Source organism: Bos indicus x Bos taurus, chromosome 17 (assembly GCF_003369695.1).
Source record: "Bos indicus x Bos taurus breed Angus x Brahman F1 hybrid chromosome 17, Bos_hybrid_MaternalHap_v2.0, whole genome shotgun sequence".
In the NCBI taxonomy this organism is placed as follows: domain Eukaryota; kingdom Metazoa; phylum Chordata; class Mammalia; order Artiodactyla; family Bovidae; genus Bos; species Bos indicus x Bos taurus.
The window spans coordinates 4,663,396-4,680,407 of NC_040092.1; the positions used below are offsets into that span (position 1 = coordinate 4,663,396).

The 17,012-nt window shown below is 51.5% G+C and overlaps 1 protein-coding gene across 1 annotated transcript in view; it reads right to left on the reverse strand.

Moving 5' to 3' along the window:
* The window catches only part of ZNRF3 (zinc and ring finger 3), a 145,011-nt gene extending 128,207 nt beyond the window's left edge, over positions 1–16,804 (reverse strand). The window contains exon 1 of the mRNA XM_027566416.1: positions 16,253–16,804. Within this exon, the coding sequence (XP_027422217.1) occupies positions 16,253–16,552 (300 nt within the window). The 5' untranslated portion in view covers positions 16,553–16,804. The remainder of the gene's footprint in view (positions 1–16,252) is intronic.
* Between the last annotated feature and the right edge of the window lie 208 nt (positions 16,805–17,012).

Here is a 17,012-nt window from a genome sequence, read left to right on the forward strand (position 1 = left end):
TTCCCATTTTTAGAAAAAAATCCAAGTGCCTAACTTGGGGGCTTAAGATTAATGAAGTATTTGCTTTGGCATAATCGCACACCGGACCGAACCAATCATGGAAGTCACTTGTGTCTGCCTCAGGTCCCATATAATAGGCCTCAAGAGCACAGCCTGAGCGCATCACAACACCCCACGGGCCCTGGCTGGATCCAGAGCAGCCAGCCACCACCCTGCTTCCCTGCGGAGCAGCCGTGCCCGCAGGCAGGCCGAGTGGCCTCAGGGACAAGGGGCAGGCTGGTCTAGAAGCCTCGCTTCCTGTGCACTGGACTTGAAGTTCACACATACGCAGGCCTGTGGGTGTGTGTGTGTGAACACAGGCCCAAGTGACCGAGCTCGGAGCCTGGATGGTGACCGAGCTGTAGGGCCAGCCTTGAGCAGATGGAGCTGCAGCAGAGCTTCTCCCATCCCCCAGGACACAGGCTGAAAGAGGGCCCCGGGGATCCGTGAGGCATTGAACGCCCCGGCCCCTCGCAGACACTCCCAGGACAGAAGAGCCACGGGTGCAAACGGTCAGGCACCGAGCGTGTTGGGAAATGATTCCTACAGTATGGTCATGTCTCCTGTTGATGACTAGCATCTCTGGATTCTTTAACCTTGATCAACGATGACTTCAGAATAAAAAGCTTCAGCCGCGCGGGAACGACACCATGAGTGTTAGTATATGTGAGGAACATTATGCAAGTATGCACATTGCTTTCTTCATCATCATCCTTTCATCACTAGAGCGAAGTGCATGTTGTAACTCAACTCCGTTTTACAGGTGAGGAAACTGAGACCCAGAGAGGCATGGTCACCTTTCTACAGCAGGTAACTGGCAGGGTCGGGTCCAAGCCTAGGCAGTCTGCTCTGCTGCCTCTCACATCAGCAAAGGAAATCCAGAACCACCAACATTTGCATACAGTTTAAGGAAGCCGACAAGTCCTGCGTAGCAAAGGTGCTAACTACGGCTAACAGCCACACCAATGCCTCAAGACCCGGCCGTCCCAACTCCTGAAATAGGCTGGCTCAAGGTTATAACACAGAACCGAAGAGCACTCATACCCAAATCAGGAGAGAGGCCGAAAGGTAATTTTTAAAGTTGGTTCCTAGGAAGGCATGTGTATCTTCTCCCATAAAATGCGGTGCCATTTCTGCTCCACGGAAGGCCTCTCTGTTTAACTGAACACACCCAAGGCCTGAGGACCCCACTCCAGGCAGCCCAAAGCAAAACAGCAGACAAGCAGAGGTTAAAAATCCCTGTACTAAACTCCTGACTCACCTTGGGATCTTGTTTCCTAACTTTACACTCAATTCTGACAAACGTGGCTCCCTGGTTTTCTAGGAATGGACTACAGAAGGCAGGCAGGCGCAAATCGCATTTGCGGAGAGAGAAGCCTTGTTGGGGAGGAGGGAGCGAATTTACAGACAGGTGCCTCACGACTGCACAACTCCAGGGGGCACTGTTGGATCCACGTTAGGGCAAAGAAACGCCAGGTATCTTGAGGAAGGGGCAGCTTTCCCTCATTCATACAAAGGGACACTGTGAGTCAGAGTGGGTAAATGTCAAAAGGTCGAGCCCCCAGCCCTGCCCTGAAGACAAGAGCAGTCCACTGGAGAGTCATACAGGCGACCCTGAGTCACTGAGCGATGATGACACGTGTGGTCACATCCCCTTCTGCAGCAGTAAGTCTCCATTCAGAGGGGTGGGGGCCGGCCCTCTAACCACGAGGCCACCTGAGCTGTTGACGCTGCCCCAGCCCGGCCTTGAGGGACTCGGGTCTCCCCCTGCAGAGGGGCGCTCGTTCCGAGGACGGTGCCCTGGCGCCCCATCCCATTCTACCATCGGGACCTCCCATCAAGCTTACTGGGCCTGATCAAGCCCCTTCCGGATGTTTCACCACACACACCAAGCGCCACAGAATCAATTCCGTGGAATGCCATTTGCAAAGGGGCAGACAGCATCCCAGGGCTGCGTGGCAGAGACCGCTCCTCTCCCTGCCCCAGCTCTGAACGCCCAACCTTGAGAGCTGGACATCCTGAGATCCCACTTCTGGGCAGGGGGGTGGCACCTGCCACCATGGTCTCTGCTGAATATACAGGATCAGAGAGGGGAGAGGATAAGCCTTCCTGAAATGGGGAGCAGGGAGGAATGAGGATGAGGAACTCGGGGAGGGGGAGTCCCTTATCCATCCGCCTCATGTTCTTTCCCTTTCCCTCCCTCCATCACCCCCATTGGATCAGAGATACCAGAGGGCAAGAGATGTTGGCAGGAGGTGGGAGAGGGGGATCTGTAAATTTTTAGAGACTGAAGAGTCCCTATTTACCCTGCAGCAAGTAGGGTAGACGGACTTCCCAGGTGGCTCAGACGGTAAAGAATCTGCCTGCCATGGCAGGAGAAACGGGTTTGATCCCTGGGTCGAGAAGATCCCCTGGAGAAGGAAATGGCAACCCACTCCAGTATTCTTGCCTGGAGAATCCCATGGGCAGAGGAGCCTGGTAGGCTACAGTCCATGGAGTTGCAAAGAGTTGGACACAACTGAGCATACAAATACACATGTGCGCGCACACATATACAAGGAGGGAAGACACTCATACCTGAACTTTGACAAGTTTGCAAGGGGGCAATTAAAACAGGCTTGCATAATTAAGAAAATTAACTACTGTTACCTGAGCATGCAGTAAGAATTCTAGGGTTTCCTACATCTTCTCGTAGGAGCACGTAACAGGGAATCATTCCACTTGGAATATTCGAAACTATTCTTACCCCCCATCCCACTGCTGTTTCAGAGCCTCCCCCTTCCAAAAGCAAGGTTGGCATGGCAACCAGAGCACCAGTCACTGTGGTCCCTAACCACATCCGCCAGGGCCTGGCGTGCTGAGGCGTGTGCCAGCTCTGTTGTCTGTAGGGCACTCCTGGCCACAGCACGCAGCGAGCTATAATCAAGTCAGAAACCACCGCATTCGTATAGAACTCGGCTCCACATAAATATTCATTAAATGTGAAAACCTATGGTGATGCAATGTTGAGACTGCAAATTTAAACACAAGAGTCAGGAAATGCAAAAATTACCGCTGCCACTGGGCCCTGAATCACCCAGACGGCACGTTTAATGCCAAGCAGTTTGTGTGCGTCCTAGAGATTTAAACCCAGTAACACCAAAGCTCCAGAACTACACGCTGGCTGCTCACTTAACTCCCTGGGGGAGGCTGACGCTTACCTGAGGGGCCTTGGAACATTTCTGGAGGAGACATGCCGTGAAAAGGTGTGACTAGCCTCCAGTACAAGTGAAATATAACACATCACAGATATGCTATGCTAAGTCACTTCAGTCATGTCCAACTCTGTGCGACCCCACAGATGGCAGCCCACCGACTCTGAACTATTTCTGAAGGTCCCAGCACCCATATCATAGCCACTGTTTCACAAAAAACAATAAATAACCGAAAAACCTCAACATGCCAACATGTACACAACAAAGCAATAACTTAATAATTCCCAAATGTGTACGGTGGGCCGCTTAAAGACTAGAAAATCACGTTCTTTAAACTGAAACTCTTAATTCCTTCCACTCGTAGTCTGCTGGCCTCTTTGACATCTATTTTTGTGCATTTATTATTCGGCTGTGCTGGGTCTTGGTTGTGGCACTCACGATCTTTATCTTCATTGCAGCAGCATGTGGGATCCAGCTCCCTGACCAGGGATTGAACCTGGCCCCCTGCATTGGGAGCACGGAGTCAGCCAGTAGACCACCAGGGAAGTAGTCCCTGCTGGTCTCTCTGGAGTACTACTGTCATCCTTTAAAACTGCTTCCCGGACTTCCCTGCTGGGACAGTGGATAGGAGTCCACCTGCCAATGCAGGGACCATGGGTTCGATCCCTAGTCTGGGAAGATTCCACGTGCCACGGAGCAACTAAGCCCGTGGGCCGCCACTACTGAGCCTGCATTCTAGAGCCCAGGCTCCGCAACGAGAGAAGCCAGAGCAGGGGCTTCCCTGGTGGCTCAGTGGTAGAGTCCGCCTGCCAATGCAGGAGACACAGGTTCGAGCCCTGGTCCAGAAAGATCCCACATGCCTCAGAGCAGCTGAGCCCACGGGCCACGGCTACTGAGTCTGTGCTCTAGAGCCCGGGAGCTGCAAGCCCCACGTGCTCTAGGGTCTGTGCTCCACAGCAAGAGAGGCCGCCCCAAGGAGAAGCCCAACACCGAGACTGGAGAGGGGCCCCCACTCCCCGCAGCTAGGGAAAAGCCCATGCAGCAATGAGACCCAGCACAGCCAAAGTGAATCAATAAAGAAAGTATTTTTCAAGAAAAGAAGCCACAGCAATGAGAAGTGTGCACACCACAGCTAGAGAGTAGCCCCCGCTCACCCCAAGTGGAGAAGCCTGTGTACAGCAACAAAGACACAGTGAAACCAAAAATTAACAAATAAATTTTGAAAAGTGAAATGGAACTGCTTTCCATCCAGCATCTAAACACAGCCTCAGCCAGAACTTCCAAGGCCAGAGGTGGGGCGGTGTGCGGGGATCAGGGAGTTGACAAAACAGCTCAGTGCAAACGTAAGAATGGGTCCTTCGGGGGCTTCAGATAATTCTTAACCATTTCCCCAAACACCAGCTTTCTAAGTGACACCAAAATATGGCACATTTTTTAAAAGAAACATACTCCCTAAAAGTCTAGGCTGAGATGTCTCTTGTCCAGCATGCTCCGAACACTGCACCCAGGCAGCCTCGCCAGCCGGGAAGGAGTTAGATGGTGCTATGGCTTTATCCCACGTCCTTTTTCCAGGCCCAGAGAACAGAAGCGAGGGGAAATTACTTTGAGAGTCTGGTCCATCCCAACTATTTGGAATAGCCCTAGGACACACCCACGTCTTGTGAACGGTTTCTCCAATCACAGAAAGCTCTCCCTCAAAAAGCCAAGTCTTTTATTTATTTATTTATTTTTGGGCTCCACTAACACCTCCACCTCTACCATATCCCTAAGTATCATGATCTAGAAGAATTTCAGTTCAGTAAATTTTTAAGAGCTTTACTGCACGGCAACAGGGGGGATGAGGAAGTCACAAGCCTTCTCTGCTGGGAGCCGTTACTTTGTGGGGAAAAAGAAATAGTAAGGTATGGAAGATCAGCTGAGAAGTGAAAAATAGAGTGCTTGGGTAGAAGGAACCCACCAGCAGAACTTGGGAATGCCTGACGGGAATGGCTGGAAGTCTAACCACAGGTGAAAGCTCTGGGGAGAAGAGAAAGTGGACTAGGGGGCAAAGGTGGGGGTCGGGAAGGTGCGAGCCGCAGAAATGCACCCCTGCGGAAAGTCTCAGAGCGAGGGAAGCCCAGGACCCATTTGGGAAATAAAAGCAGGAACACCCAGGACACAGGCCTGCGTCCCAGGCCGGCTCTGCGCTCAGCAAACAACGGGAAAGACTCTGATGGAGGGAATGACAAGATCAGCGGTTACTTGGGAAAGATGAAGCGGAGGGGAAGAGCTGCTGGGGGAGGCAGACGGAGGCAGGGAAATGCTGAGGCGGCATCTGCTGACGCGAAGGGGCAAGGTCAGCAGGGAGGGAGCAAGGGCACTGTTTCCTCTGACTTGGCCACAAGCTACCTCGATTTACATTTTGCAAAGGGCTTTGCAAGTCACGCTTGCAACATTCTTTACATGCCATTAGCCGCCTGCCTACCACCTACTCCAAGACTGAGGCACTTTCTGAAATGATGCCAAGCCTCCGGGTACCCAGTGGTGGTTCCAAAAATCGCATAAAGGTGCTGAACACACAAATGTCGAAGGCGCGTAAGTAAAATTAGGTACAAAGAAACGCCTTCGACGTCAAGTGTGGGACAAGCCTTGGCAGCTGGGACAACCTGAATGGCAGATGGCCCTCTGGGCAGAATCCAGGGAAGGCGCTCTGAGCTGGGAGGATGAAACCAGGAATACGGGTGAAAGTTCGGTGGGGGGGGGGGGGGGGGGGTTGCCCTAAAAGCGCGTGGAAAATTTGCTGGAACCCGAGCATCAGAGAAGGATGCTGCTCCAGGGAGACCAGCACCTGGAACAATGAGACCCGAGTTCTAACCCCAGCTCCTCCTGCCACCAAAGGCTCGAGGCCCTTGCCCACAGCACCCTAGCTGTAAAAGGAGATCGGGGCCATGGCATTCCAGGGTGCCCTCTGGTTCAAACAGGAGCTCTCATAGTCAAAAAAAAACCAAGGAGCAGAAAGAGAGAAGGGACAAAGATGGTGATGAAGGCACGCACCAAATGGCTCCAGGGAACAGAAGCACCCTGTCAACCGAGAATACTCTGGTTGGTCGGGGGGGGACATCCCTTGTGGTCCAGTGGCTAAGACTCTGTGCTCTACTGCAGGGGGTGCAGGTTCAACCCCTGGTCAGGGAACTAAGAGCCCTCATGCCACGCGGGGCAGCCAAAAACAGCAGCAACACACAAGAATGCTCTGGTCATGCCAGGGCCACCGCGGCCCTCCCCAGTAGCAGAACTTGAGGCTCAGAGGGTGCAGTGAAGTGTCATGAAGTCACTAACGGCCTGGCCGTCTGACACACAGATGGCAGGGGAAAGACAACAGAGACTTGCCAAGTGCAACTTAAAAGCTTTAGGCTCCAAAACTTCCAGCAAGAGAAAGGATGGCAAACACCACTGCCCACGGGGGCCCCAGGTGCTGGTAGGCGCTGGATCGTTACCCGTGAGTGCGGCAACCCGCTGCAATGCAGGGGAAGCTTGTAAACAGGGGCCTGCGCCCCATCTGAAGAGGGCAGCTGCTGTCTCACTGGAGCAGGCTGTCGCCACGTGGGAATGTGGACCCTACACTGCCAGATCTTTTCGTGTTTCGAGAAGAGCCAAAGCTCCAGATTTTTATGTAAAACTTCTAGATTTTTAACAGGGATCAAACGAAACAGCAGGAAGCCGTTTTCCGCCCGTGGGCCTGCTGTTTAGGGCGCCCTGACAGTCTGGAGCTCCGCTCTAAGGCACCCCTGCCTTCCACACGCTGACAGCAGCGCCGCTCTGAATGAGGGGACAGGGAGAGAGGCGGGGCAGAGAACACCCCAGGCAGCAGCACCCTCCTGGGCCACAATCTGCTGCCACCGGGCGTGCCCACCACAAGGCAGTCCCTTCCGTGAGGTCTTCTCTAGGCCTCGGAGCGTGGCCATCTGCCCGGCCAGACGCTGCGTCCCTGCCCAGAGCCCTAGGGCGCCTGCTCCTGGATCGGGCTCAGACACACCCGCCAGTGAGGGACCCAGATACCACGCCAGGCACCTTCCTTTTGATGCTGACAGTCGCAACTCAGATCCTCGAGGCAGAGGGGGAAAGCCAGTATTCTACCACTTACTAAGTCACAGGAATACACGGGGCTTCCCTGGGGCTCAGGTGGTAAAGAATCTGCCTGTAATGCAGGAGACCTGGGTTCAATTCCTGGATGGGGAAGATTCCCTGGAGAAAGAAAAGGCAACCCACTTCAGTATTCTTGCCTGGAGAATTCCATGGACAGAGGAGCCTGGTGGGCTGCGGTCCACGGGGTCGCAAAGAGTCGGACATGACTGAGCAACTAACACACACACAGGAATACACAAGCTTTCACTCTTGTGAAGTTGGTTTTCAATGGGTTGCTGTTCAGTTGCTCAGTCATGTCCGACTCTTTGCGACCCCATGGACTGCAGCATGCCAGGCTTCCCTGTCCTTCACAATCTCCCGGAGCTTACTCAAACTCATGTCCACTGAGTCAGTGATGCCATCCAACCATCCCATCCTCTGTGGTCCCCTTCTCCTCCTGCCCTCAATGGGTATGTTTGTTTTGTTTTTTAAGAAACTACCCATTGTGAGCAGGGGTGCGTGGAAACACGAATGCCAGCCTGGCTGGGGAATATAAACCAGCCCTGCTCTTTTGCAGGGGGCACTGACCACACATGACAGGACCAGGGAAAGTATTTATACCTCTCCACACAGGCGTCCCGATCCTAGAACCTGAGGCTGCGAAGGTAGTCAAGAGATAGAGAAAAAAAGCTCCCCACAGCAGCACTTATAATAACGGAAAACAAGACACTAAAAGCGTTTTGGAATATTTATTAGTAAGAGGGAAATACTTAAGGTACACAAAGGGTCGTTAACACTATATAGTGTTTTTTCCAATTTTCTTAAAAATCTGAGTGCATAGGAAAAAAAAAAAGGAAAGGAAAGCTATCCCAAACCACAAAAGGTTAACAGAGGTTACGTGGAGGCAGTGGGACTGATTTTCTTTTTCATACTTTTCTTTATTTTCCAAGTATTCGACAATAAACATGTATGATTTTTATAATTAAAGAATAAATTACAGATGATCTGGTTTTTTAAACGGAAATGTTGGCCCTGATGAGAGGTAATGTAAAATGAATCTATCCTAGCCTTTTTGCCCAAACCGTATCTAAGTACACCCAGGTCCTCAAGCAAGCGGGTCTCGAGGTTTGTCTTCAAGTGACCCAAGCTCGATCCCAGCTCTGTGGCCCTGAGAAGCTTACTTACACCCTCTGCCTCGGTTTCCTCTGTGAAGTGCAGATAATTCAACGGCCCACTGTGCATGGAGAGACCATGAACATGACACCTGCAAACCACAAACTGTGCGGTGGGTGCACAAGGCTGCTTCTTCTCTAGGCTGTATCCACAGCAGGAACTCAAGAAACGCCTGCTGACAAGTTAGCGCACTCGGTTTAAGTGAAAAGAAAAAATCAAGTTTAAACTCTTACAGCACTGAAGGGTTACATGCACCTGATCGAGCACCACTCTTAACTCTCTTATTTTAAAAATGCAGCAGCTTCTGTACCAGGAGACCAGAAGCTCCCATTCCAACATACATTTCCCTGTGAAACTTCTAGAATCATCAGAGTCTGTCTTCACCAAATTGACTCTACACACTGAATTTCTAAACAACCATATCACACTGGCTGCTGGGGCGAGAATGGGGTTAATGTCAAGTCTTACCACACATCTGAAGGGTAATAAAAATAAAACGCTCTCCCTTGAACCACAACAGGCCGGCTGACCTCATTCTCTTCACACTATAGTGAGTCAACAGAGCCGCTCAAAGTCAGAATTTCAAACATCTCATTCAAGCGGCAGATGGAACAAAGACCCTCTACTCTTTACGGTCTCCCCATCCTGTTTGGCAGGTATAAAGGCACCTCTCTGCAGAGGGGTTATCAGCTTTTAACCTCAAAGGTAGGTAAAAACAAAACAAACAAAAAAATGAGCAGGAAAGGGCCAAAAGGCACAAATCCACGTACTGTGTCATTACGCAGACGTGCTTCTTCAGAATGGGCTGCCCAGGCCCACTTGTCACCCCTGGGCCAGGTGCACCCCTGGTTTCGCACAGCTGTGTCCTCCCGGAGAGGGCCTGTGGTCAGCACGCCGCCCGCCCCCTCCACTCTGCCGCCTGCGGGCAGGGCCCACGCCTCCCTCGTGCCCACCTGCTGCCTCGCCCCGCACAGGGTCGGGGGCACAGAAAGCAGCGGTGAACGCTGGCCCACTGCAGGAATGCAGACCCACGGGAGGTCTTAACCGCCAGGAGGACAGGATGAGCAGAGGGAAGCCACAGCTTCAGGTTGTGACCATCTTTGAAATCAAATTTCAGATCACAGGGGAACGCGCAGATTGTGTAAATAAAGGAAGAAAAGCGATGAACACAGGACGGGGCCTCTTTGGGGAAAGCCACACAGGCTGTGAAAGGGCTCTGAAAAGCCAGCTACAGGAAGGAGGTGTGTCTCACTTCAGAGATCTCTTTAAATGCCAGAGCGCCACGGCCATTCCGAGTTCCCCGAAGCCAGAAAACAATGGACATGCCATCGAGCGACAGCGGTGCACTTCAAGTCACTGGCCCCTCTTCCCAACCTTGGCGGATCAGCTCTTCATGAAAAAAAACAAGGTAGAATGAGACTGTGTGATTGAAAAAAGGAAGAGAAAAGGGGAAGGAAGGAAGAAGGAGAGAAGTCTCTAAGGGCAGAGGGTCTTCTCACTTGAAGTTACCGGCTCCTCTCTTGGTCCCCCACTCTGGGTTTATACTGACTCTAAATTCCACCATCAGTTGCCATAATCTCATCCCAAGCAGAAGAAAGTGCCAAGTGAAGCAGGCTTGTGAAAACAGAAATGGCTGGGAATCACACAGAGCTGGGTTTTAATCTGAGCCCTGCAACTGACCTGCTCAGCATCTTCCACGCGTGACCTTAGCTCTCTGGGCTTAGTTTCCTCATCTGAACACCTGGGCCATCCCATTTCCCTCATCCACTGAGTTCAGGTGCTGTACCCAGTGCCTGGCGTGCAGGAAACACGGGATCACGACCACCTATTTTTAAGAGCTCTGACAGAGGAAGACTGAAAACTCTAAATTAAAGGAGAAAAGCAGCCACTTACACGCGGGGTGCAGCTTTACGAGACCTGGCTTTCCCCAGTCAGACACCTGATCACTAAGCTCGCTTCCAAGGGGGCTCTCCCTGGCACACTCGGCCAAGGTCCAGCTGAGGACGACAGAAAGGCCCACACCCGGGAGCTGGGAGACCCAGACAGTTCTCCAGGGTTATCTCAACCTCACTCACTTCTATGGACCAACCCCCTTCACTTCTCTGGACCTCAGCCTCCTTCCTCATCTAACACATTAAAGGGCTGAGTCTGGGTCTTCAGATTATTGAAATGGATTTAAACGTCCTTTTTGTCGTGAACTGTGAATCCGCATTCTCCAGACCTGTGCAATGCCATCAAAAAGCAAAGTTTTCATATGACATAATATTCAGGGTAATGATAATCCTGAATACCAAACTTTTACAGTTACGCCCAGGGACATTAGGGCCTGGCCATGAACTGTTCTTCATGTGTCTGTCCATCTCTAACAGCTGTCCACATTAGGCCTCTCTCAATAATCAGGGTGTTATCATGAAAAGAATGTCTTCAGACCTTCACGACGCCAGATACCCTACCCCTGAGCACACATGCAGACACACGTGTGTCACTGTCTCACAGCCCGGGATGACAACAGCAGTGGTTCCAACCAGAGCCATTCTTTCCATCTAATCAAGCAAGTTTCTGCAAACAACCACCAAAAAGGAAAGCTGATCCCAGAATGTATTAGCCAAAGCATATGAAGCGGTTCTCATCAATTCTCGTAAGATGGTCCACCCTGAATCCATCATTCATTCACTGAATACTGGGTGTCTGATAAGCAGCAGGCACTGGGGACCAGGGACGAGCAGAAACAAACAGGCCTGTGCCCAGGGCCACGGAGAGGCAAGCAGTGAGGGGCTGCTCTCAAGGCGTCTCAACATCAACGGATGCTCTGCTTCATTCCCAGTGAACGCTGAAAAGACATACACCTGCAGTCCACACTCCCACACTCTGCATTCAGAGCCTCATCTTCCTGCCTGTCACCATCTAAACGCAGAAAATTCTTTTTTTAATTGAAGTATAATTGACCAAAAACATTATGTTAGTTCCAGGTATACAACACAGTGATTCAATATTAAATGCAGAAAATTCTTGGAGTGACTGTCTTTCCATTTCTCCCAAGGATAATGCATTTCACTACTACAGATAGGTGAACTGGAGAGAAATTAATCCATTAGAGATAAAGGATGCCTTCAGAACTAAGGGCTCCACTGTGTGTGGAGACCCAGTCAGGAGCAATTATCATTTATTCACACAGATCTAAAGGAACAACAATACAGTATGTGGTACAGAACAGGGCTTGAGTAGAAATCCATCAAGTGAACACGCTCGACAGAGACACATAAACCTGTAGGCTTCTCAAGGACTCCTGCTAGCCTGAGCCGCACATCACTGCCTTCAAATCCCCAGGGATGGATGGGGGAAAATTACACATCTTCTCAGGAAAATAAAAGTGCACATACATGGGATTGTATGCATAATTTCAGGGGTTCACAGGCCATCTATGGAAGTCTGTGACCCTCAGGTTAAGAACCCCTATTCTAGACTATGAAAAATTAGACTTGAACAAACGTCAGGACCTAACCAACCAACTCCTATTTATTTAACGGTAATAGGAACAAAGGAGCCAGACAGACCTGGGTTTCAACCCAAGTTTTATCATTTGCTACCTATGTGAGGTTGCAAAAGTCAAATAGCCTTTCTCAGCCTCAGTTTCCTCATCTGTCAAATGGGTCAACAACAGTTGTTGGTTCCATGTTAAAGACGTAGATGAGCAAACACATGACGAGCTTGGCATGGTGCCCTATACAAAAGAAATGCTCCTAAAGAGAAGCCAGCATCACCCTCTAGTTCACAGGCTGCACACTTATCCTCACTCCCACCTTCATCTCCATTCAGAGCTGTATTAGTAACTCCCATGGCATCTCAGGGAACGAGACAGAAAGTAAGAGCTCCTAAAGAATTCACGAGGTCACAAAACACAGCCCTGATGTCTTCCCCTAAATCAAATGCTTGGTTTTAACCTATGAAGGCCCTTCTGACAAGACAGTCAGCGATCCCTTTTTGTGTAAATCCAGGTCAGCTGTCAGCACGCAATTGTTCTATTAGGTCAAGTCAATTTTTAGAGAGGCAGGCCTGTTAACTTAAAATGGAGATGAAAAGAAAGTGTTTGATCAAATGCTAAACTGCAGAAACACACTGACAGGGAGACAAGGCAGAGGAATTAGTTTCCTAAAATTATTCTCTCTGATACCCTTAGTTAACATTGGCTATTTAAGGACCTCACTCAAGCCTTTCTGACCCACCACTCAGCTCTCCTCCCAGCCCTCGTGGCTAAAGGCACTGGCTTAGTTCTTAAATGTTCTCAGCAAGCTCTGTTTTTAAGACCATTCAACACTTAATCCAGGATCCAGAGGCCGATTTTAAAGTTACACAAAACCTACCATTCAGATTTCTCCTACAAATGAATTTCTCAAGCGTTTCTAAATATTTGACTTCAAGGGGGAGAAAAATACATTTCCATTTAAAACAATCTTTCACCTCTAGCTATGCAAATTTTCTTTGTTTGCTTAACCAATTCACATACCACTAGCCAGGTTTAATTGGGTCTTTATTTAACATCACTAACCATGTGAGCTGAACAGCCAAAGTCTGAAAGTTTCAGATAATGATCTCATTAATAGCAACAAATTGGTTCAAAGATGAAATATGTATCAATACATCTAAGAACCCTTTAAAGTTCCACACTTCAGAACTAAAGGAGAAGTGTAATTACTTCCTCCAGCGTTCACACTGTATGCTTGACACTTACAAACAGACGGGCTGTAATCCTGCATGAATAAATAAAATACTAAAGTAGTGAACAGCACTTCATAGCCACATATTGTTTCCACAACTTTCACAGACGAAGATGTCAAAAAAAAAAAAAAAAGGAAAAAGGATCTCTCTTCTTTCAGAGCACAGTGATGACCTTGGGAAAGTTATTTAAGCCTAAAATGCACAAGGAGAGAATCAACACTCTTAGTGACTAATCTCAAGATTTGAATTTCCCTCTCTCTCTCTCTCTGTCTTTCTCACTCTCCTCTCTCTTTCACACACACACACACACACACACACACACACGCACGCACACACCCTTCTTTACCAGGCCTCCTCCTACCCCAACCCATGCAGATGAATGAACAGGTATTCTAATTAGAGGTATCTGGGCAAACCAGACTGTAATAAGGCATCTACTCTATAAACAGACACAGACACATACTTTCATTGCATACAATACAGGGGGGGGGGGGGGAATCAGTGATACAAACCAATTTCCTATCTTAGAATTCTTAAAGGAAAGAGTCTCTCAGACAGGTTCTTTTCTCCGCTAAAGCATGAAAAACAGTGCTACAGAATCCCACGGCAACAAAACTAGTGCTGTAAGTGCTATGATTTAGGTTTAGTTAAAGGAAAATAAACTCCGTTCTGAAGACCATAAAATATTAAATAGCAAATTACGCAAGAGTTTTTGTTTTTTTTTTTTAAGATAGTAAATAGAAGGAGGCTTGAAAAGTTCAACAAGGGCACTTAGAAAATCTGATTAATCTGAAGCTGAAGAAACAGCCAAGTTGTTTCTTCTACATTCTCATTTCTCAAGCAAAAGGTGACATTCTCTCTCTCGGCAGCCCTAAAACATCAGTTTCCCTTACAAAAACTTTCTTGGGGGCTGACAGGGGCCACGCTAGTTCCTCCACTCAGGAGTATTCCAAGAACTAATGAAAGCATGCCAGCCTCGGTACACACAGCCCTGGGAGCCACGCCGAGCTCCTTCTGTGCACACAGGTTCAGCAAGCAGGCCTCACAATAAAGTTATCAAAGATGTAGAGAACACTAAGAAGTGACTACTCAGACAAACTCACCAGTGTTACTGCAGTTATAAGGGAATTAGGACACTTATTAGTGATTGCTTAACAGGTAAACTTATTAAATACCATTTAAGTCATTTTTCTTTACTTAGCAGTTGTTGACTTTTTTTTTTGGCAAGGCTAATGGACTACAAAGGAGTTAGATAAGCACTTCAAAAACTTTCAAAAGAGAATAGATTCCTTCTGCCAAATTCACACAGTATCTCCCCACTCGCAAGGATAAAATAGTTACAAATGGTGTGTTTAAACTGCTAATTTTGTATTAAATGGCGAACCCAAGATTATCTCCAAAGCACTGCACTACTCATAATGGATAGCTCGCCAGACAACCTACCAGGGAGAAAGTACAAGTTAAAACACTGCAGATAAAAATCGCAAACTTCAAAAGTCTCCTTCAAAAAGTGAAGTGCCATGATTAAAACATCTTTTCTCTTAGAAAGCTGTAAATCAAACATTTTCTACAGGCATCAGGCCACAGTGAAAGCCTCAAAGAGAAACAAGAAGTCACAGGAGCAGGCATTAAGATTCAAACTGTGCTTGAAGGCTGCAACTGAAAGAAAGGCTGCAGGAATCTTCAGCAGACCGTGGTCTCTAAAGCTTATAAATTAAAGACTATAACATTATCCCCCTAAAAAGTCCAAAAGCTTTTAACATACGTGTAGTCACAGAACTCAGACAACCTGTGTTTTCCCCCTTCCATCTGTCCTGCAGAAGTCTGAGACGGGGACCTAAGGACACACCTCTAAGGGCCAAGCCGCACTGCCCCCTGCCCTAACCCTGCAGAGTTTTCAGTCTGCACCAGGGGAGGGGAAATGAAAGGCTGCTTGCAGTTAATTCCATTCAGTCCCCCGCTCTTCATTCATAACTTATCCAAGAGTAAAGAGCACAAGGCCTCAAAGCTTGGAGCCCCTGCAGCCATCCCCTCACCCGCAAAAGGTTGAAAGACAAGCCAACCATTTCAAATCACTCCCATCCCAGGCACGCATATTCACCCTGGTTAAGTGCGCTGGCTGTCTACTAAGTTGATAAAATCACAGCCAAGGAAGCAGAAAGGCATCTACCCAGTTCACCATCTGCAGAGGCTTGGGCTCAGAGTCCCTCCTCCGCACAGAGGGGTTCTGCTGAAAGCTCGCTCTCCACCCCACCTCCCCGCCGCCCCACTCCGCCAGGTTCCTTTGGAATGCACACCCCTTTCATTCGGAGCAAGGTGGAGGCCCTGTCAGTGAGCGACCCTTCTCCCGAGGTGCAGGCCCTCTGCACCAGTCCTTGGCCGAGGAGCGGGCAGGCTGCCTCCCTCCTACTCTCTCTGTAATCTGAGGCACGCAGCGAGGGCTGCTGCTCCGGCCACTCCGGGGCACCCGCGATCCCCACTCCTCCGCCAGCTCCCGCTGCCTCTCCTCCTGCGGCTGCTGGTCCAGCGCCCCGGGATTGTGGGCGCCCAGGTGAGGCTGGCGGCAGGTTCCAGGGGGAGACCCTCGGACAAGCCTGGCTGCTCCCTCAAAGAACCTGCACGGGTTGGAGGGCACAGCCTGCGACTTGGAACGAGCCTCCCCATCCTTCATCACTTGTCTCGCCGAAGTTGGCACTCAACAGGTAGTTCCCGGGACTTCCACCTGAGGTAAAAGCGAGCGCCCCGACAGCCTGAGGGGGCTGCCTCAGCGTGGGCGCCCGGACCCGGGGTCTCCCCTCCCGCTCCTGGGACCCACGGGAGGCCGAGCCCCACGTGCGCTCGCGCCCCCACGGCGGCGCCCTGGAGGCCGCGTCCCTCCCGCCCGCCCGCCCGCTTGAGAGGGATGCCGCCGGCCTCCTCACCGCCCCTCCCGCCCGCCCGCCCGCCAGCCCGCGGCGGGGTCGGCGGGCGCAGCCCCCGGAGCCATCTTGTGGCGGCAGCGGCGCGGGGCCCGGGCGGCGGGCAGCTACCTGCACGATTTCGCCCTCCGCGCTGAGCGTGGCCCCGGCCCGCGAGAAGCGGCCAGTGAGGCCGGTGGTGTAGGTGGTGTAGTCGCCGCTCGGGCTCGACTCGAACAGCACCACCTCCACGAACGCCGTCTCCTTGGCCCGCGCCGTGCCGGGCCCCGCGGCCGCGAGCAACAGCCCGAGCAGCAGCGGCAGCGGCGGCGGCGGCGGCAGGCGGCGGCCGCGGGGGCCGCGGGGGCGGCAGCGGAGGCGGCGGCGGCGGCGGCCCGGGGCCCCTGGGCGCCCGCCCGAGCGCGGCCTCATGGTCCTGCGGCGGGAGGGCGCGGAGGGCGGGCGCGGCCGGGCATAGTCGCGGGCCGGCGGAGGACCGAGCGCGGGCGGACGCCTCACAGCCCCATCGCGGCGGCGGCGGCGGCTTTGTGGGTCGCAGGCTCGGCTGGGCTCCCACGGCCGTCGCGCCGCGGCCCTTTCATCTGCTCCACGTGAGGGGTTATCCCCGCCCCGGCAACGTCGTGACCCGCTCTCCCCTCCCTCCCCGCGCTCGACCGCCGCGGCTGCCCGGGGGGCGGGGGAGCGGGGGATCGGATCGGGTAGGCGGGGCGGGCGCGCCGGCGGCGGGGGTGGAGCCGGACGGTGGGACACGCCCCCGTATTCGCCCCGCCCCCTCGCCCGCCGTCTGCGCTCCTCCCCTTGCTGTCGCTCCGCCCATCGCCTACCGTCTTGCCCCGCCCCTTCGTCCTCGCTCCGCCCCTAGGCTCTAGCC